Genomic DNA, 23,884 nt, shown 5'->3' with positions numbered 1-23,884 from the left:
AGTTTACCACAATCATTCCGAGGTGCCTACACTTCCAGACACTCATTCAGGCAATATGGTTAGAAACTGACAACAAGAACGCCACTGGCATCGGTTGGCAGCCATACCTTGCAGTGTCTGCAACCAGTCACAGTAAGGATCACGTGGCCCCCATCCTGGAAGGCGAGTAGCACCGACGGCACCCAAGAGTTTCGTGATCCTCTTCATACTCTCCTTCCAAGTAAAAGGTTGGCCACGGCACTTTTTACGTATTTCTTGGCCTGAGTTCAACAGGTAATTCTTATCTGGCAAGCCTGGAATTTTTGAATCAACATCACATGATCTTTCGTTGGGTTGGCCAAAAGATAAGTGCTTATCAGGTGCTGATTGATTCACGGGAAACCAATAAACACGACTACAGTAATTTAAGGGCGAAAAAAAGGTGTACGAAACATTACTTCAACCCTCGAATATGTTATTTCATTTCACGTTCTTATGTTCCCAACATACCCAATAGACTACATTATAAATTCTCAATGACATATTAATGACCCGCTTGGGTTTATCCGAGTTCTTCGTTCGTCATTAAGGGGTATTCATTGCATGGTTATCTTCAATACCCCCCTCAACCAACAAATTCTCCCATGGGAATACCACTTAGTTAGTGAGTTTTACGCTCCATGTGCGCTAAATATAGGTTGACGTATGTGCAAAGACCGAATTTGTATTTGCATTTGTAATTGGCAAATTCTTCACGCTACCAGTAATCTATAAGTGAAAAATAGAAAAATACACTTCATCCGATGAGTATGATATCCAACTGAGAAGTCGTTTTGCCAAATTTGGATTTAATTACTGGTGTGCTGACTGGTAATGTGGTGAAATACTGGTAGATCGGGTGAATTTATTGGTTGTTGATCACGTGCCTGTTGATCTGTTCGCCGAGCTTGGCAATTGGCTAGCAAACGTTTGGTCACCATACGAGGAAACATCATCATTGCGCAGTTGGGTGGGTACTTCTTCCTTGCTTGCGTGTGTTTATATAGCAGTCGAAGGCTATCTGTTATCTTTTGACGTGATTGGCTACTTGGAGCGTAACGAATCTAGTAAATCTATTGGTCCGTTTGTGACCTCTGTTGCGTTGCGGTCTGTGTTCCTTTGTGTTGATTGGTTATCCCAACGGCTCCTAATTTTAGTAGCTTGTTATCTCTGGCCTTGATTCGCATCGCGTTGTGGTCTGCCTTTCTCGAGTTTGACTGGTTGTTTGCACCGCCCTTTTTCCTCTACCGTGGCGGTTAGTGTCCCTGCGCCCGCCGGTTGATTAGGTGATTTGGTTGGGCGCTTCCTCCAATCCAATTGATGTGTCCATTTGGATGACGCTTTCCTGCTTCTCTTATGAGTTCCTCGTCTGGTCACTTTAGCAGCTCTAAGCTCTGTGGTTCTGGCGTTCTGTTGCTCTTGGTGGCTGATAAATGGGCTCAATTTCGAAAACCATACACATCGCCAGCGAGCTGTGTCCTGGCTTCATTTATCCGCAGGCCAGCCTCCCGGATCCGCTTCAACATAGCCCTTAATCGCTCTGGTTCCGGAATGCTGTATGCAACGATAACATCTTCGTACACGGCAACATTCTGCAGCCCCTTCGCTGAACGAAGCACCAAGCGCCTGATTGTGGATGGTGCCCCTGACAAACCAAGCGGCATTCGTTCAAATTGCAATTGGGTGTCCCCAACGGTAAACGCAGTTTTCTTCCGGGCCTTCGCTTTGACAGGTAGTTTCCCGTATCCGGAAAGCACGTCGAACACACTAAATATCACGAATGCTGGAGGGAATCGAAAATCCCCACAACCGAAGACTCAGCTAAAACCCGATTTACGGCCGTTCATTCAATCACCGGGAATCCACGCGAAATCCGTTTCCTGTTAGGCTTCTTTAAAAGCACAACTGGGACTTTGTACGCACTATTGGCTTCTTTGGTTGTCATTTTTCAACATCACTTGAATCTATTTAGGGATCACCTCCCGTAGATGGAGCAGCAACGGACGGGTCCATAAGGTCGGAAGCGTTCTGTCAATAGGGAAAATTCGTGTTCAATCCACGGGCGGGAGCAAAACTGATCCTCATATTCCGTGAACAGTTCGGAATGGTCCTCGACCACGGACTGCGGTGACGATAAGTTACAAGTCGGAAGCTTTCGGCCGCGCAGCACACTCACGACAGTTCTGGGATAGCCTTCAGACTTGACTGTGCCATACCTTGTCACCAGTTTTTCCTGCTTTAGGCTAACCACGGAATCTGTGCTCTTGAGAAAATCTGCCCCGATATTGTATATGCTGATCAGGAACGCGTGCTGTGCGGACTTGTCGCCTAGGCATATTGAGTGCATTGACAATCCGTCAATCTTCATTCGATATCCACCAACTGCTCTCACGGCTAGTGTGCACGATCTGCATTTAGCTTGGTTCCATCTCTGACTCAGAGGGACCTACTTCTTTATCAGTCAAGCACAACTCCCTATTCCCGTCCATCTCGATAACGATTTGAATGGCAGCCTGTGCCACTGCGCTAATCGCAACCCACCCGAAAAAAGAGAAATAATCCAAATTTTTATTATGTACAAGTATTTGGGTACGAGGGCATTGATCCTTACGGTGGCCAGCCCCGCCGAACTTGTAGCACTGGCTATTTCTAGCGCACCACCGCGATTCCATCTTTACGCCTGCATGACGTTGCGCGAGTTAATCCACTGTGAAATGCAGATCGTCAACTGTTGAAACATCGCTGTTCTCGTGCGGCTGTAAAATGTCCAGTGTTGCCTCGGCCAATTCCCGTGCCACATGAACCAGCTCTTCCACAGGCAACTGGCCAGTCGCTCTCGCCAACAGCAACTGAGCAGCAAGCGTGGGCTGCACTCCGATGAACTGGTCAAATAGCAACTGGTGGCGCGACACTCCGTCCAATCCCGGCAAAGCGCGATCCAACGACTGCTGCAGGCTGGAGAAGAACACGATTGGGTCACATCCATCTGGAATCTTGGCCGTCTTGAACCGCCTCATGGTCAAATGGCAGTCGGCCGGCGGGCGTTTCAAATTCCGCTGCAAGGGCTTCCTTCGCAGCAGCCCAGTTACTCCTCCAAGGGCCTCTTCTGGACACATCCATGGCCGTTTTCGCCCGGCCTCTGTGGAATGTCTTCAGCGCCATCAAATTACCCCGGTCGGTTGCAGACCAGCGGCATCCGCAAATCCTCAAATTCCTCAAAGAAAGTCCGAACAACCACATTCTAAAGGTTGTGGCCACAGATCCTCATTGTTATCCTGGACACGGCATCAAATGGACGGAAGAAGGCCATCTCTGAGGAGCTGTTTTTCAGAAAAACCTACTGAACAGGTGGAAACTATAGGACAGGGGAGAAAAACTCTCATATGCATCTTGTTTACAAAACTGAATGTTCATGTTCTCCTTGAACGCATCTTTCTGAAATCTCCTCGATATTCATTGACTGTTACTCAAGGGCAAGCGATTGTTACGAAGCTACTCCACGAATTCCGTATTACGTCTCATTTTCAAGAGACGCAAAACGGATTTACGAGAACACTCTACTCGAATTCCTCATCTGCGTGATTCACCAATATACAGGGGACTAGTTCCTGTAACTGGCCGGCTTCGAGTGTTTTGTGGTAAAATTTGCGCTGAGAACGGAAGAACGTTGCCCAAATAATGACAACTGAGATGTAGATATGAGCTTTCGCTTGCAGTACCAATTCTTCAAGTGCCAAGATGTCTTGCCCTAGGCTGGATTAGCTTTGGGAGGGATTGTCAAGTCAGAATGTGGACAGTGTGAAACTAAGTTAGCTGTTTCCGTAAAGGTCACGTTATTTTATGGGCCAAGATACTTAAAGAAGGCCAAACACATACACGAGGATGATTAGACTCCCAAAATAGCCCTGCGTGTTAAACATTGTCTGCAAAGAATTATTGACCAACTTGATATTACTCGAGTGGCATTATTGTTAGGAACGAATTAGCGAATTTCTTCTGACCGCAAACTGCAGGGCCAGCAGTACGTGATTGGTAAACCTCTGTGCGTTAAATTAAATCGCAGTTGATTGCTGCATGGCATCCTACAATAATACTTAGTGGGTTGATGATGTAACCAACTGCTTGTGATTTAGTTTCCTTGTGAATGGGTATCTATCGAGATTCAGGGTAGCAGACGTAAAAGCCCCTCGGTTTGATGAATGAGGTCGGAATGTTCCCAGATTTCTTCTTTCACATGAACTTGCTGCGTATGTACTTATGCAGATATTTTCTTACGTAACCTAGCGATATACTTTTTAATAGGAATGCTGTATGTGTTTGATGAGACCAAAGACCGAATCCGAAATTCCTAATCGGACGGCATTTTTATTTACTCTAACGATAATTTAGCTGTTACAATAAACTTACTTTGACTACTTTGCAAGAAATTATTTGTCCCAGCATTTTCATACGGTAAGACCCAAACAGGGCGATTAAATTAACGGTAATCATTTTCACAATTTAGCAGCAGAAATGTTTTTTGACAGTTATCGTTGTATCATTATGTTATTAATATGCATGCTGTCGTTTATTAGATTAATGTGAGATCATATTGCTGGTGCTGAGCATAGAGGAGAGAAAAATCATGAGAGACTAACAACGCGACGGGATGTTCCTATATCGGTTGGGTTTGGAAAAAAATTGGTCTGCTTGGCAATCCCAGCAATGTGCGGTTGCCACGAACGAAACTACAAATTTGCTCATCAAAACGTCACAAGGTCCGTAATCCATAATCACTTATTGCCTGCCTGAATGTATTTATCAGTGGTGAGTGTTCAAATCAGTATGATTTAACACACCGTTTTGATTTGCTAAAAACAATGATAAATTGCAGCCGAAAATCAAGATTTTATTCGGCAATCAATGAATAAACAACAAACTTAGATAACACTGTTAATGTTTAACTAAAAATAAAGGTAAGAAGTAATGTTTTCAGTACAATGTTTCAGAGGTTAAAAATGATTCTTTCGATGACCAGGTTAACTCACTTTGCCCAGCGCAGAATAACGATGGACATTTCGGCTTCTGCTTTGCAGAACAACTTGATAAAAGAAATTATTATGATTTATGGTAATTCTATATACTTATGTTATCAAAAGGATGTCCAGAGACGGAAATACTTTTAACGACTTTACATTTGCCATGAAAAAAACACGGTATACAACTGGCTAAACTGGATCGTACTGGTTAAGACAAGTTTTCACAGCCATTTTATGAACGTACAACATAAAATGTTCTGAAAATTTATGTAAATAATTTCGGTGCTCGTTGAACCACCGAGTTATGAAACCAACGAAATAACCTTCTCCTTATATCTACATAATTAAATTTTTAAGATGTCGGAAATATCACAGCGGATTTATATAAGGAAAATTCAAATTCGCATAAAGATTTTATGGTCTGAATTTTCAGTTTAGTAGAACCAACAGAAATTTCAACATCATGAATAGCCCGTTGCACTTTGTTGAATAGAACGCTCGGATAGTTGTGTGCATTCGCTGGCCTACCATTTACAAAACAAACATCACTTTCGTCCGCTGGGGCGAACAATTCAGCCCTAAAAGTTCACCGTGAGAAGTGAACGTTAACACAAAATTATTAAATTCCTGGAATCTAGGTTAATTATTATTGCGGACCATTGATTTTTGGTGTTAACAAAAAATTATTAAATTCCTGGAATCTAGGTTAATTGTTATTGTGGACCATTGATTTTTGGTGCAAAATCGACCGAACCACACGCTGCGATTGTTAGTTGCATCGAAACTCACCCCGCGGAACACTACCCCCGAATTCGATGAATCTTAGTATATTACCAGGATAATTACATACGATTGGATGAAATAAAACAGTACATTTGACACACAGAAAGTTTCAGTGACCAGCAATTATTGCTTATGCCATCAAAGGAAACAAGTGGATACTGTGGGATTATCACAATAAGTGGGTACTGCTAGATTTGATAAAGAGACGCTCAAGTTTTAACGGCGGCCTGCAGTATTTACAGATCCCAATAAACTCCGCAAACTGCAAATATGATGTAAGATGATACGATGATATCTGATATGATAAAGTACGGGAACTTTCACTCATGAATAACAGAGCACAACCAACATGCACGGTTCCTTTTATCAAACAAAATTTAGTTTGAAATCTGAGCATCGCTCAGCTAAGACACTTCTGTCATAATACCAAAATGACGTTAGTGACCAGGACATAGTTTACACACAAAACAAGCGCCATCCGACGCTCTAGAGGGGAGCAAGTATTGGAATCACATCAAGTGTATTGATTCAGCCAGCCACTGGTACATCTGGTTTGGTTAACTACTTACATTAGTAAGTCCCATAGGGGAATATTACCAGCAGTTCATCTCAGCTGACAAAAGTAAAAACCGAGCCATATTCCAGCCAAAGCATGCATAACGACATGTGATCGCATAAAGATCTGGAGCGCTTAGGTATACAGGGTGGCCGCATCTGATTCATTTTTCATCTCAAGGGTTCCATTCTGAAGAAATTTCGGTGCACCGAAGTACAAGTGAAATTGCTCCGTATTTGTGTTAGCTTAAAATGTGATACAAATTTTCTCCACCGGAGCCTATCTAAGCGGCCAGGCCGAGAAGTATTATGCGGGTGCTTTTCGGGAATAGTCTGCCTTTTACACTTCAAGAAACTGGGAGTTTCAAAACTGCGATATTCGTACCGGCAGTTGACCAGCAGTGTAATTAGCTCTCATTAAGGCACAACACAGCGCAATTCATCCAGCAATAAAGGAAATCACATCATGGTTTCATTTTCTGACTGATTTATCCAGTAACGGATTCTTAAAATTAAGTCTTACACCAGGATAATTATCCTTCATCTGACCTTCTTGATAATTCATCTTGATAACTCAGCTGATTTGTTAAGTGGAATTTCTTGAAATGCACTGCCCACGACACCGGAAACTTCAAACTACGATATTATCTTTGAGTGTTCCCTGTTTTGAGGTTAAACATAGAGATGTTGGTAGATTTGTTAGTTAATTTATTTATTTATTTATTTATTTAACTATCAGCATCCTTCATACAGTATTTCATCCCTGGTTGATGTCTTCTGGGCAGGACCATGTGTTAATTGCCTCAGACCTCTGGCTATTCTCTGTTGCCTTCTTGTACAAAGTAGAAATAAAAAATAAAACCGCCACATTATAAGTTACCTCAGTCATCCAACAGCTTGAAAACCCTTTGAGGAAAAAGAAAGTTTGATTACCAATGTACAGGAGCATCCCTAAACCAACCGACTAAGTCGACACTTTGGGTGGATTTACAAGGAAACGTCCTTGTTCACAAGCACAAATGCTTATGTTTCGGGGGTGCAATGGCTCAAGTGTTTAGAGCGCAAATTATCCAGCCGAAAGATCCATGGTGCGAACCAACCTCTGCTGCTTGACTTCCCCTGTCTAGGTTTGGGCATCCTGGCAGTATCCCAGCCCTCGTCTTTCCTCTGAGTTGCATTACAGGTAGGCACCGGAAGGATGATACGCCAGAAAGCCTTCAGATGTTATTGTATTATATTACACGAACTTGCATGCCGACCATTCGTATGACGTTCCAGTGAAATATTATAGGCCTGCAGAAACGAATTTCCCAGTGTTGCTTCCAAGTAATATATGCGAATTTCCTTCATTTACACGAAATAGTACAAACGTTTTTCTTAACCACAATCTAGGATTTTGGTTTCCAAAAATTGGGGACGCAAAAACTCATATGGAAGTACTTTCGAGAATAACAGATTGTGTTTTTTATCTGAAGATTATTTTTCTGTTGGGTTTTAAAAATCCATTGCTTTCACAAATTATGGTATCATGTTAGCAGCTGACGCGCACGCCTCATTCAACATCTACCATGGAAGAATATCACAGGAATGATAATAAAATGATTACCAGTAAACGATGGAGGATCAATGTGATTTGTTTCTTATTGCGCGGCTGTAAAATATCGCATCAAACTGATATCACAACCGATATGAAATCTCTTGCAATTCCCACTTGGGGAATTACTCAAAGTTTTCTGTAAAACTTTCTATATCTCGTAAATTAAATAATTTGCGTTTTCAATTTATTTGACCAGAGTACTGGCGGTGTGTCCACCCAAAAACAACAACTATTCCCTTACATTCATGTTGAAAGCTAATCAAAGCGAACCAAGACTGTTTCGTCAGCCTCCACCAGACTGACTGAATGGATGGATTATTAGCTACAGGGCGGTTGACGAAGAAACCAATTAAATTCTCACTTGCATATAGTGAAAATAACTGGGCATTCTAAGGCCCTTGTNTTACCAGTAAACGATGGAGGATCAATGTGATTTGTTTCTTATTGCGCGGCTGTAAAATATCGCATCAAACTGATATCACAACCGATATGAAATCTCTTGTAATTCCCACTTGGGGAATTACTCAAAGTTTTCTGTAAAACTTTCTATATCTCGTAAATTAAATAATTTGCGTTTTCAATTTATTTGACCAGAGTACTGGCGGTGTGTCCACCCAAAAACAACAACTATTCCCTTACATTCATGTTGAAAGCTAATCAAAGCGAACCAAGACTGTTTCGTCAGCCTCCACCAGACTGACTGAATGGATGGATTATTAGCTACAGGGCGGTTGACGAAGAAACCAATTAAATTCTCACTTGCATATAGTGAAAAAAACTGGGCATTCTATAGGCCCTTGGATATTCTCCATTCCCATTGGTCCCCAGTCTATCACTCAACCAGAGCCATGGTTATCCCAGCCTGATTCTAAACTACCGTGTGGAACATGTTCAGTCGCGAAGATGACTTAGAGCATGGTGGTTACAGTCAGGACACATACGCGAGATAAACCAACGCGCGACAAGGAGGAATTACGCGAAGCAGTGAACTAAATAATTAGGGAATTATGTCATCTAAGCAAGGAAAAGCGGTGATGGTGCGTAACAAACTTCGCATGCTTCGACGGAATCATACAATGCACGTGGATTTTTTGTTCGTCCCAAGAGACGGTTCGGAACAGGAACACGCGCAGGTGGGCTAAAGTACCTAATTGATGTGTGCCATTATATGTACCTAAACCGGTGCAAAGTTAATATCCAGACATTTAATTTTGATTATATGACCACTACTGCTCTGCACATTGCGCATAGATAATGAAAAATACTCTGTGCTTTTTAGTGAAGCCATGAATGAGATTTTAGCTAAAGTAAAAAGAGATTTATATTTGTTTGAATATCGGGGGGTTTAAGGCATTTTAGCTAACAATTATTAAGTAAGGTTGAAGTTTTATGGGATTTTAGCGAGCGGCTGACATAACAATTGATTCTTGCACAGCGTTTGAAATGAAAATCCAGCTTTTCTTATGAATTTTGTATATAGTTTTTTTCGCAAATGGAAGTATTTATCATCAAAGTTCCCTTGTCGTTTAGTGAAAAACTACTTACTTTGTCAAAATAATTTTTCCGTAAAGCTGAAATTTCATCAACCCTGTCGCATAAATATTGTTTGTGCATGTTTTGGATATATGCAAACAAGGTCGCGTAGCAACTCAGTAAAGGCAATTCGTCTTGGCTGCCGTGTGTTTTATGAAGACCAAATAATGAGGTTGAATATGTGTTCTGTTTCGAGAAAAACATTTTTCTGTAGACACTGGATACTTTATGTATGCGGTAATTCAGCATGACTGAGATCTATGATATGGCGGAAAGGCTTTGTCCTCAGAAGTTCATCGTTTGTACCGCATCACATTTTCTCGATTAAATATTTTGCCGGTTGACAGCTGAGGCATAGTTAGGCCACATTATATTTGTATTTTTGGACGCAACATGTCTGCTGTGCCTCACAACAATTTATAGCAAGTTTTGTAATTAAGCAAAAACGCTGGAAAAAGTTAATGCATCAGGTACAAAGAGCAGATAGTCGGCTCCGTAGTCGATGATAATGTCAACAATTGCGACTCAGCAAGATCACGTATCAAATAAGTTTTGGTGGAAAACAAAGGCGTCCTTTAAAGTGTCCGTTAAAGTTGTCTTCAAAACGTTATTTTAATAATGATGTGATAATTTTGATGGTGCTTGTTATTTTCCATCGGTACGACCTTCGGTTATTTTAATCCCTAAAATTGTTATTATGTACAAAAACATTGAAATGCCAACATTTAAACAACTGACATAAAAGGTTTAAAGACATTTTTGCTCCATTGAGGTTAGCAGTGGGTTTGATTTTAAATGTATTATTGGGTAAAATTCCTTTTTTCTATCCCAACAAAGCAAGTCTTTGAAAGATAACTTTGTACTTATAAGCAATACATTTTATATTCCTTGGTGACAATGTCTATATTAAGAAAAGTTCCTTCTTTCCCAAAAGGCTCCTCACAATAAAGCGCTACTCATTAGTTTTTCGCGAAAAAATTAATTAAATAGGATTGTGCGTTTATCATTCGATTTCACACTAATAGCTAGAAATTCTAATTTGCATTAAACTTCCGAACAAAAATGGTTACATCCATCCACGACAAAAAATACAAAATGTACTGCCTCAAAAAATTGCACTGGAAGCTGATGTGGTGCAGCCCTGAATGAGAATAAAGTATTGTAAAGGTTTCAGCTTCTGGACAAAAAAGCGGTAATGCAACTGCATGGATAAGCAGCAAATGCTAGTAGGTAATTCTGATGGTAAACCTAAGGCCAGAAACTTTCTCATAGTGTCTTAAATCTTAATAACTCTTGATGTGGTGTATTTGCCTCATGTCATTTGACCTTCTCCACCGTAAAAAATCCTTCATGAAGAGATACTGCAGCATTTCTGTTGTCAAATAATTTCACTCACGCACTTTGCGGATTTTACCATAGTGTGAAATTGCGGGACAGCTCATTTCAAACAAGACCCTCATATATTATTTTATGAGCTTGCAAATAATCCGAGACATTGTGTTCAAACTTGGATAAGATTAGTATTTCAGATAAATGTTCCAATTTGCTCTCATAAAACATATTTAAGGTTTTAAAATTAAGAAACGCGCTCACAAATAAATAAAAATACATTCAACAAACAAAACATAAAATGATATATGTGATGATATGTATGATGATATATCTAAATGTATGATGATATATATGGTAAATGTAGATTTGTTATATGAACAAAATCAACATAAATGTCATCAGTGGCGCTAAAGCTATTCTTCAGACAATTCGATAGCTCCAGGAAGGCAAAAAGGTCTTTCATGTCTTTACCACATGTTAGTCAAGACATCTGACTGGACGCCTGATGCGTAGGTCGTAAACAGTTTTGTATTTAATGTACTTAGGTTACCATACGTTTTACAAGAGAATGAGCCTTTACAGTCGAGCCTTCTGGAGACCTGAAACATTCTTTCTTAAATGTATTGCAGCTAACTGATTTGGCACGCCGAATGACTTTACTAGCCTACATATTAAAACCTGTTTGCAGTCTATTTTTTGTTATTTCAATCGATCAACGGCATCAGGTGCCATCCAGTTTTCAATTTTAATGTTTCAAAAGTACCTGTCATGTGAAGTAAACTTACGCAATCATTAATTAGTACCAGGCAGTCACTTCACGATTATTCCATTAGGAGTTCGTTTTCGGTAATTGCTGTGGTGTAATATATTACATACAATTTTGCAACAAAGAACACTTTTAAAAACACCAAGCAGCCTGTTTTGGCGTTTCATTCACCATGTGATATTTAAATAATTCCGACAACTTCAAAGATGGCATGACCGTCTTACTGCTAAATTTGGATTAAGATCAATGAAAAATATTCAGATAAAACTAAAACAGTAGTGCATCTAAGAAACTGATTATTTTGTGTTAAAGACAACGATTGGTAGAGTTGCTGTCATCATAAAGCTTATCCGTGTGAACGCCTCACTGCCAAGCCACAATATTGTTATCTAAAAACAGGCTCAATCTCAGTGTGTTCCTCAGACGCCCAATAAAACATTTTAACAAATAATTACGGGATCAACACCATTTCCATGGCTTTCTCGGATAACGCGAACTTTAGGAATAAGCGGTGTTTAACTGCGTTCTGTGTCACGCCCGTATTGCGCTACACCGGATGGTACATTGCCATTTCTACGTTTACATCGTTAAATGGACCCTAGGATAAGCTGTATGAGATCATAATAGAATATATCAGGAGTTATTTCACACTGTAATACGTCACCATTGCTTTAATGCTAACTGATTTACTGGCTTATCAGCCAGTATTTCGTAAGTACTCTCAGACCAAAATAACTATTCGTAAAAAGTCATTAAAATTCACTGTCCATCGTATTCCCTCTGGTGTGTCTATTAGCAAATGGCTTGCATGACAACTGGTTTGGGCTCAGTCAAAATAATTTGCGGTTTCTCAGCCATGCGGAAATATACTGTAACAGATGTTGACTCCAAACGACACTCTGGACGTTAGTTGTCAACTCAGGTTCCAACTAGTAACTATGGAAATTGTCCAATCGCCACCTGATATACCGGAATTCAGGACAAGTCGACCGGATCACTGGTTCAAAATTAACACCGGTTTAAGATCGATTGTGGGATCAGGATTAGGACACCGTTGCCAACATGTCGCATATTTCCTACTTCTGATTGAAAACAATGTTGAGCGACTCAGTCCGGGATAATTTCTCCATAATTTCGTATGCACATGTATATATATATATATATAATAGTGATCGTTGTACCAAAGATAAGTGGAGGCTTCCAAATAAGTCCGTCTAAATAGCTGAAAAATTGATTGCATCGATTTATCCTGGCATAATTTCGTGTTTTGGAGTTTTTATGTTATAAAACTTTTGTACTGTTACGATGGGAGCAGAAATCCCGTTAAATTGGTGGTGCCCACTGATTTACTGGTAGACTTAAAACGGATAGGTATAAAAAATTAGCGTAAGCGAAAATTTGTCCTTACGATAAACGAAATACAGTGTCCTCAAAAATTAAAACGAAATAAGTTGGGATAATACAAAATGTTCTAGGATGAAACTTGCACTCAAACTTGTGACTAGTGATTTTATCTTTTTTTGTTTGTTATGTGGTGACATCATTCCATTGTCCAACGCAGACATCTGCGACATGACGAGCAAAAGTGCATGAAAAGCAGTCATGCTAAAAAACTAGACCGAGCCTCTTCATGTGAACGATAGCTATGCCGACGCATCCACACCGAGTGTGGGATAAAGTGTAGAAAATAAAGGTATCCGTGACTCAATCAAAGCTATCTGACAAGGTTAACATCCACAACTTATGAAGACAGATTAGCACTCTTCTCTAAAATTTAACCACAAAATTGCCGGCATTCAATTTATCTTGCTGTACAAGACAACCACTACAATCTGAAGAACAATATCCTCTGCACCAGCAAGTTCACAGTCCCGTGAAAACCTCAATTCGCTTCAAATAAAACAACATAATGAAATTATCGATGTGCTCATTATTTTCTTTTAGTTTTGCATTAGTACTATATCCTTTCGATCACACACAATAACCTAATCATCCTAGAGGACATAACCTCTTGGAAGTTTATGAACGCAACCGAATTTACAAAAACTGTTTGAGTTGGTATCACGAAAATAACGGATGAGCTATGACTGACGTATCTGCGTAAGGGAGACAGCGTTCCATAAAAATGATTTTTCACAATTATACCAAAATATTTTTCTACTGGTGAAACAACAGACAACCCAAGTTCTTTAGCGGTTAGTCAGCTCATCCTGGTTTAACTTCATATGTCAGTTCTAGCCCATCGAAGGATTAATTTGGCTCAATATCTTTACAATAAGTCTTTTTATGATAGATAGCTCAGCGCTGGAGGCACAGATATACCACCGTGTGGTCGGGAACCAACTTCTGCATCTCGACTGATTGATCAACCTAGCAGATTTCTATCCTTCAAAGTTACTTCCAGTGGTATAATAACGGGCTACAGCTGAATATTTCAGCGCCATTTTCCGTAAGGTATAGGGTTCCAGATGAATAAACCGCAACATCAGTTTTTTTCCTGTTTCTGAGTCATCAGTTGACACATGTAAATAGTAAATAACGTTTGCAATGGAAGATGTTCTGCCACATTACGTGTTCATAAAGAAAAGTTGGGATGAGAGAAATTTGGAAAGATATTCTGGTTGAAGGACACCACACAAACAGCCGTCAACAAAAAACTACTACAGGAGTTCCAGTCCCATTGTCACAAACCCTTTAAAACGTTAAACCAAAAATTTTGAGCTTTCAAACGTCTTTTCAAAAATTGATTGTAAGTTCAAATATATTGGCAAAATGATATATCCCCAATAAGTTCATTGGGGTTGTCTACAATTTGTGGATGGTGAGATGACTCAGCTGTTAGACGCGAATTTATTGACCGAAACGTCCGTAGTTCGGACCCAACTTCTTCCCTTCAACCTTCGTGTCAAGGCTTGGGCAACATAGCAGCATCTCAACCCGCGTGTTTCTTTTGTGTAGCATGGCAGACAGGCACCAAAAAACCTAACAGACGAATGACATTTGCTTAAAAAGCTCCTACGTTTAAACCATAATTTGATCTGATCAACCCCATTAACATATAACAGCAAGTAATATTTGAATAGATTGGAATTTCCGTTCACTAATAAAGTTAGAAGCAGATTTCTACATAAGATGGTCTTTGAAAAGTTGTCATTGGAGTTCGATTTTACACAAACCACAAAGTATGATACTGCTTTGTTTGATACAATTATTGGACGGACAAATCTTTTGTTACATTCAAGTTGTTGGTTTGGATGCAGTGCATCAAACGGTAGAACATCTCATATAATATCAGAGATTCAGTTGAGGCAGGATATAATGAATAGCCGTTTTTATTGACTACTCTACGGCTTTAAACTTGATGGTGAAGAAGGAGATACCGGTACTTACGAGCTTTTATGCACAAAGTCAAATAATATACACAACATCGTGACTACTGTTTAAAAAAATTCTGATTGGCAGGGCGGTTAAAACAAATCGCAGATGAAACAACTTTATATAGAAATTTTTATAGCAATTTTGCACAGAGAAAACAGTTTATTCCTCATTTAATTTATAAAACTCCAGTGAATTACATTGTTTGATCCGCAACCTTGGAAAATTTCGGATATTATTGAAAAATCAGGCTGTAACAACCGAACAGTTGGATCCCTCTTGAGCATTCTGATATTAAATACTACTGAAATAATCTTCCGCCGTACACAACACTAAAAAAATTATAGTCTGGTTTGGAATCATTTTCCTTGAAATTGTTACATTTGATCTCTGGTGGAAAATTTTGTAATACACTTGTTTAGAATTTTGCCGGAAATCGTGGATCAAATTAGATGAGAGTTTAACAGAACTTCTGCTAGTTACTACCATATTTGGCCTTTAAAAACGTTATTAAATAATCTACCTAATGATATTTCCTGCTGCGAACAATGAGAGTCGATTGATTTACCAAAAACTGCCTAAAATGTACACCGGGGAACCTGACGATAAATGTAGTTCATGAAGTTCGTGTATTCAATTAAAATCCCTGAGACAGAGTGAAAAAAATGTGACAAACAAAAGTGCAGAGTAGTGTTCGTTTTTTCCATTTTTTATCATTCAAAAAAGTAAACATGAGATCATTTACAAATGCAGTGAGAGCGTGCGTTTTTGCGCCATTTCTGTTGCGTCGAAAACACACTAGGAAATATATCTGATTGAATTCAAGACGCCGCAACGTTTGTTCAAAATGGTCCTCCTCAAATACGAGGCGAAGATCTCATCAAAAGCATCAACCAATCGTCTGACGACAGACAATGCTTGTTCCAACTGTGTCGAAAATTTTTCTTCCCTTCGTTTCGCCCATAAATGCGACATTGATTTCTCTGTTGTGCCTGACTACTTACAAAGTTTGAAATTGATGGTTACTTTGGGACAATGGTACTAGACTACAAAATGCGTTGATTTGCTGCATTTTGAACGGTCGTAGATAAATAAGAGATGGTCAAACATTTTTCGCTTACTTTAGTCGGAATCGTTTTCAAGACAATCACGAGGTCCACAAAAACCAGACCACAGATTTAGATTTTAACGTTTTTTCCTAATTTTGTGTACGTCTTCATTTTTTAAAGATAATTTCAAGGAGACATTTGACTCTTATATCACTTGTAAGATGCTGCACTCAGTTATGTAAATATCTGCTTCATCTCGTTAAAATACCACCGCAAAGCACGCGAGTCTGTTCCGTTTACTTCTGAAGCGTGCACACGAGTGAAACATGGGTACTAGAGTAAATAAATTCGAATTATAATCAGCAAGGAAATCAACAAAACCCGGGTTTTGATTTCCACCAAATGGAATGTTTAGACAAAATTGGACTATGATTTTTGTTAAGAGCTTGTGTGAATTCTCACCTTCCTTAGATCTCAGAAATTCTCAGCATTCTTCTTCCAAATGCTGGCGTCTCTTTTCAGAGAGTTGACCGCACCTAAGATATCGTGAAAAGTCCGCCGGAAGCATGACAGATGAGGCTACTACTCAATTTATTTCAATCCTGTCGACAACATTTCTGGAATTTCAAAAGATCACCTTTTCTTTTCGGTCAAAGTATCCTAATGGCATTCTAACTTAAAACGGTTTATATACAAATATACCTCCGAAACCGATATCTGCATCCCTGATTTGCGGAAGCGTTTGCAAGAAGCTCATTCCTGAAGCTCTTTAGATGTCCATAAATAGTCAGTGCTATTATTCTGTTTTTTCTTCTCCTTATTCCTGCTCAAACGCTTACAATATGAAAGGTTTTAGGGTTTTTCACTTCTTCGCTTTGTTATTGGGCAGAAACAACGCAGAGGCTAAGTGTATTTTGCTTTTTACATCCTACCATTTTTCCCAACCTACCATAAGTGGTCGGTGCTATTATCCTGTATTTTCTTATTTCTATTCTCGCTCGACCGCTCGCAATATGAAAACCATTACGTTTGTCCATTTTTTCACTTCGTTCTAGCGCAAAAACAACAAAGTTGTTAACTGTATTTTGCTTTTCTGTTAACTGTATCTTGCTTTTCATATCCTACCAGGTTATCGTCATGCCTAATAAGCACGTGTTTCAACCTGCTACACCAAGTTTTTAACTGGCTTTTTGCTTGATGGTTGTAAATGACAAAGTATTTCGCTTCTGCTCGTTAACAACGATGTCTTTCAAATTACCGTTTTAAATTCTTTTGTCTTTCACAATGTTCTCTGCAAAATTCACCAGCACAAACAATTTTTGGAGCACTCGTACCAATTTATCTCACACTAAAAAATCTCACGTTAGTGCATTCTCAAAAGCATGCATGTGTTCCCTCTTGAGCTAAAAAGTTTGATTAGTTATGCTTGCAATTCTTTCACGTTATTTCGGACAGCTTAATTTAGACAAGTCTCCTTTACTTGCGAAGAGGCCAAGATGATTTATTTTACTATACTCTTACTTGCTTGTGCGTTTCTCTGATTCCCGTTGTTTTCCACCGCACGTAAGTCATTTGTGATGGACTGTTGAAAACGTCGTAAGAAACAGACGGATGTATTCATATTCGCATAACATGCACAGCCCTTCGCTAGATCCCCTGCTAACTGCTAAAAGCATTGTTAACAAAATTCAAGTTGCAGCAAATCACCCGTTCTAACAATTAACTGCTAAAAACATTGTTGACAAAATTCAAGTTGCAGCAAATCAGAAGAGTATTACTGGAGTGAAACATTTTCTTAAAAATCTTACCTTACAGAAGACTCATTTGAGGGGTTTTCAGCACCGTTCGTAGCATTTTTTATGACTACTGGTACTTGGTTTTGCAGAACTTTTTCACGTTAAGATTTCTCATTTTATTCGCATCGAAAGGCACTGCTATCCTGTCAATCAGATGTGGGCTATTTCATCTGTCAATTATTCAGTCTCTCTTAACACCTAAATTTTCCATACTCTGTGGAGGCGGAATAAAATTCGTAAATACTTTGGTTTTAATCGACGCCAAAAACGGAGCCAAAAATATCTCAAAATAGTGCTTTTATTATTCTCGTATGACGCTGGTCATCGGAAGAGTAATGAGGGTGTAATCTGCGTAAGAAGCCGTGCGCTAAACTGTAAATAAAAGAGCCCTTTTTCAATCATTCCTTTTCCACGAAGTGAATCTTGTGAATTAAACAGCTTGGAAGTGTTGAAACGGAATGTTTCTGCCAACGTTCGAAAACTAACAAAAAAATCTTCCCTTCTATAGCATGAGGAGTTGCTCACATGCGTTTCATGAAGCGGCAAAAGGGGATGTAACTTCGTACATTAAGCTTTGTTTGAACATTACTATTTCTCGTAAGCTGTCATTTTTTGAATGCCCACCAGATTTATTAAAAAACAGCTTTAAAATGAATACATAACGGTTTTGATTTCTCCAGGTAATCTAATCCCTGATTAAACATTTTCATGGCGTGAAGGGTACCCTAATATGTAGTCTATCAAACGTCCGCAGTTCAATGAACATCAAAGCGCTCTAATTCACCATATTTTGTGCGCAAGTAATACCAAGAAACCAGAAACAAATATACTGTACTGTTTTTAATTTTCAAGGAAAAACGAGTGTCAGGTGAATGTGTGAGTGAAGTGTGAGCTATTGTAACTTATAATTTAGATGTTGTGGGTATCTATTTTAAACACGAAAAAATATGCAGATGGCTTACCTTATTTTAAATCTCCTGACACATAATTATATTACTGAGAATGATGAGAAAATGTGCCCAGAACACTCGTTTTCTTTGTATTCTGATTTATGATGAAAGTAAAAAGTCCAAAATGTTAAGTGTTTTAAGGCGCTATTTAACTTCACTGGAATAGACGAAAATTCCCATGCTACATTTTAGGTGTCCGTACGGCCTTCAGCAACGAAGCCTTTACTACCAAAAATAAGCGCTCCGAAAACTTTTTCCGTATTGATTGTTGCTGTCCCAACCGAAATCAGCAGTTTATCAATCAATCAGTAGTAAACCCACTTCTCAGATACGTGGGTCTACCAGATGAAAAAATCGTCAATATTTCTGTTACGCAAAGATGGTATGTGTGAATTGGACAAACCTGCCTTCTTAGTAATACAGTGCCTAATGTTGGAAAGCTACGTGTAGTAAAATTGCTGTTGTAAACAAATACATCTTTCCTGGCTTTGGTATCTATTTTTAATATAGAGGTCTATTTACCCAGCGTTCTCCCAGGTAAGCTAACGTAAATAAGTTTACCACAGGTGGGAATTCACTTTTTAGTGGTAACAGTTCATTAGTACATAGAGAAAATTAACAATCGGATTAAGCAGTTTGCCTGCTCTGTCTCATTTAATGACCTCAAAATTTGATTCATTTTTCTTACGTTCAAAATTTATCATCAGAAGTCCCAATAATGCAGGTATGAGTATTTCAAAATTTCGTAATATTTTTTTCAGTTCATATGAACCCAGGGCCGCAATTTCTTCCCTCGGGGCAGTGGTAAAAATTTGTTTTTCATGTCGCATTTTAATGATCGTGTCTCCTAATGAAGGTGCATATCTAACCAAACAGAAACGGTTTGTAGTTTTGTATTAGTTATTTAGATGCCAGATATTTACAAGTGATGTTGTAGTCATACGTCGACTATGCTTCATTTTTTCAAGTTAAAAATAAATGAGCGTCCATCTAACTGAATAACTGCGGTTGCACCGCAGAAACCGAAAAAATATCTTACCAGAAAACTATTGTTCATGGAGATGAATACGGGCTGAGTTGCGTGTGCTTTGGGAGCTTGGCTTACGCAGCGTGTGTATGATCCTTTTCAGGAATGCAAATTCAGTATCTGTTGTCGTGCGGTGTGTTTCGCTTCATAAATTAGTTTTTATGCACTTTAGGTTTCAGGGCCAACATCACAGCATTATACCGCCAAACCATAAGGTGAAATTGAGAATATCATATGCGTCTGAAGCGTGAGTGAACACTTTTTATAATGCCCTCGAAAGGGTTTGCCCAACAGGTTATCGCAATAAATGAGTCTTCTGTACCATTGATATGGTATTCCTTGGCAACTTACATAAAGTTATAAAATTGCAACTTATTGTCTCGCTAAGAAAACACACGTAAACTGCGTGATTTGCATTCGTTTTGAAGCTTTTTTCACGTGATAACAGCTGGGGTGTGTATGCCATGCCCGCAGGCTATCCGGCCAACATAACTATCGTCTAGTCTATCAGCCCTGTATCTGGTAAGGAATAATAAAAATCAGTTGTATGCTTGGAGAAATATAATGAATGGGTGACCTGATAAATGGCTAGATAAAAGTGCTGAAGTATTATCTTCTGATTTTGATTTGAATTCTTGTCCACTGGGAACCAATCAAACATGTATGACGTTTTAAAAAAACACCCCCTTATCCTCGGAAAAACGCTGATGATTCCACCCCAGATTCTGGTCCAAAACAGCCACACTAAACGGACAACTTGACCATAAATCTATACAGAACATTCCACACGGCAAGTGACATCAGTAAGGAAGAGATTGCTTCGTGTAACTAGATTTCACCATGCCAGGACTCAGTACACGTGGTGATTTAACCAGTTGAAACATCTAATTATTGCTATTTGTAGGCGTTTCCACATTCTCAGTTTGGAACTAGATAATAAGCAAGCTTAAGTTTGGCTCAAATTTATCCGCTCACCAAAGCAATCTCGAAGAAAAAGACGGAGCAAGAAGAAACAGCGCAATTCATAGTTTTCCGAGACCAAGACAGTATTCGTGAAAATGAGGATTCAGCTAACGGCAAATGCGTTCGCAAGGTTGTTGGAGGGCTGAGAACTAAGCTATTACATCTGAAACGCATTATCAACGCAAAAGCAGTTTGCCCGAAGAATCAACCAATAAGAAAGCATGGGTTTTAGAGGCGATGTTGTACTTGGATAGACTGCATCTGCATAAGTAGTCAGGGTCAACACCAGCCTCCAAAAGATGTACATACCAACAAAATGAGAGGAGATCATGGGGTTCTCCACGACGGAACAATAAGAAAACGCCTCTGGTCGTCGGCTGCTTCACGAGACGATCAAATACCGCAATATTTGCGTGCAACAGGTGAATGAAAACTTCACTAAACATTTCAGACAAGATCAGATAAAGAAACGTTCCAGAGTTAGAAAACAGATTTTGTTGTTTCTAACTTTCGTCTCCCGGTGAGATGCGTTTAGAAAACATTCATTTTGCACAGATGCTTCGTGTTGTTTGGAAACTTCTCGTTTTTAAAATATATTTAAAGAGTATCTACTGACCGTAATTTGAGGTAGATAGCATTTATATCAACTCCTTAGACAAATAAAAGACTCACGAGGATATAAATCAACTGTTCACACAAAGTGCTCCGCGTGACTGCGGTAGACTGTATTTTTTCCGAGGGAAATGTATCTGTTAGTTGGAGCTTTCTACAAACACGAATTTTTCCGTTCTCGTTTCACCTAGCAACCAACAGAAAAAAGACGCCAGTGGTTCTACATCATCGCACCTATTTCGCCATACTTAACTCAGGTAAATTCGGACGTCTTCAGCATTTCATTAAAACAAGTCGGAAACAAGCACAGTGTGTAAACGTGGAGTGAATCAAGGATGCAACACATCCGGGCCTATTAACCGCACGCAAAATCCACACGTTCCATCTACCCGCCCTTAGCCAATGGTCCTGTCCGACAGAATAAAAACCATAGCGCTGTATTGCCGAAGTAATGAAGATGGACTCATGCCAGGAAAACGGATTTCTACTCTGTTGAGTTTGTTTCCAGTTCGTCATGAGCAGCACACACACAATAAACGCTACTTGTTCCTTCACAGTGCGCTGAGTGGATTCGTACCCCCATTCATTTAATAATTACTTTTCAATCTAAATGTTATCCTGTAAGTTAAGCCCGTTTATGATGGAAAACCAATACGCACTTAGCTCTGACTTCGTGCTAGTTGAGCGTCACCAAAATCGTGTAAGACACGGATCTCCATGAAGAATTAAACGCGGTAGTGGTCTACTTTTTGAACCTTTGTCCGTCATTGCTTGCAATGAAATTCTGGTATACATAGCTCCAAGATGACCTATGGTATGAATTCATCATCATCAACGCATCAAGCATTTTACGTTCTCATTCCTGAAGGACTAACGCTCATAGTTCTGACAACAGTTTATAAAATAATACCATAAAAAGTTGTTCAATTCAAAGGTGCCTATGGATTGCTGCCATATGCTAAAATAAATGAATACTAAACCAATACACAAAAATAGTAAAACCAGGTGACACAGAATACGTTTTTTGCCAGTTTTTGTCAATTGAACGACGAATTTGATGAGCCGAACAATTGACAGACAAGTTTAGCTTGGTTGGTGAATCAGCATGCAAAAACAAGGCAAAACTGCCCAAAAAATCTGCTGTGAATCAATGTAGAATATAACAACAAAAACTCCAAATCAGGCATACTTTACGCTAATTCGAAAAATTACATTTTTTGCCCAACGGCAACCCTTATGATCTAATTACGTTTGCGTTCCATAGTAAATCACGTGATGCTTACAACGCATCAAAAACAAAGTGGTCAGTTTTCTCTCGCCCGAAGTTTTCACACCGCTGTCGTCCTAAATCCGATCCAGCTTCCCGAAATATATATATATATATATATGAACCTGAAACGTGCAGATAATACGGAATAACCGGCGGCGCTATTGCCAGCGTCAGGTTGCACCAGGTTGCTACTCATCTGGATGCCAGAAATTGTCTTAATTAGCCAATGGTGACCTTATAAAATCCGCCAACCATCCTTGAATTTCAGTCAAACATATTATTTACTAATTTTACTGGCCGATTGGATACATGAACTGCAGAGCTGAATCAATGCACATAAACAGTTGCACTCTGCGACGTTGGAAATTTTTCAAACCTGGGTCGACACTAACGAAAGTATAAATAAATAAACATCAGATAAAATCATGACATATGTTTCCATTTTAATTTTATAGCTGATGTTCCACACCCTTCAAAAAATTACGAAGCACAAGGTGTACTCTGAAACTCTCAAATTCGGAATTGACATTTATCTGAGTTACACATTTCACACGGTCCATTGATTTTCTTGCACAAGTCTCGGATTTGTATTGTTTTTGCCGTCTCCTGGATAACTTAGGCTCAAAGGAATTCCCAGGAACGCTATAACGTCTGATTGACTAAACGTACCCGTTTGCCATCTTGAAGTAATAAGGTTATATCGGTTTAACAAATAAGACCTTTTAACAATAAAAACAGTATTGTTACCTGCAGTCTCGGATTAAAGAATCCTAATCGAGCGCCCAAACAAGGCTTCTGAATGAGAGCACTAAAACCCGGTGTTACGTTTGCCTTCTTGGGAACAAATAAATAAGTCGTAATTTCCCCAATCTATTGTTTTTCATTGGGCGCTGTGTGCACTCGCACAAACAACACGAGTATGGGAATATCCGTCCGATACATCCGCTTGTGGGAACTTGAATATAATATAATATAATATAATATAATATAATATAATATTAATATAATATAATATAATACTATATAATATATAATATATAATAATATAATATATATAACATAATCTCTTTACTGCCTTCGTTAGCCTTCACCGATAAAACAGAAACTAATATACACCAGTCGGTTTCTTTTGGCTTTGATTTTTTTCTATTTTGTGGTGAGCAAGGCCGGCTGAAGTAAAATTTAAATGAATTCAGATTAAACGTCGTTCAGTTATGGTATTGTAATCCTTGTATAGTTC

At 39.1% G+C, this 23,884-nt stretch overlaps 1 protein-coding gene across 1 annotated transcript in view; it reads right to left on the bottom strand.

Moving 5' to 3' along the window:
• Window positions 1-3,575: 3,575 nt before the first annotated feature.
• T265_06089 (hypothetical protein) overlaps window positions 3,576-23,884 on the bottom strand; it is a gene marked incomplete at both ends in the record, with an annotated part of 53,966 nt that continues 33,657 nt past the window's right edge. Inside the window, one exon of the mRNA XM_009171267.1 lies at window positions 3,576-3,668. Within this exon, the coding sequence (XP_009169531.1) occupies window positions 3,576-3,668 (93 nt within the window). The remainder of the gene's footprint in view (window positions 3,669-23,884) is intronic.

This window comes from Opisthorchis viverrini, assembly GCF_000715545.1.
Source record: "Opisthorchis viverrini unplaced genomic scaffold opera_v5_134, whole genome shotgun sequence".
In the NCBI taxonomy this organism is placed as follows: domain Eukaryota; kingdom Metazoa; phylum Platyhelminthes; class Trematoda; order Opisthorchiida; family Opisthorchiidae; genus Opisthorchis; species Opisthorchis viverrini.
Note: the sequence above shows the minus strand (reverse complement) of the source record. Positions and strands in the feature narration are given on the sequence as shown.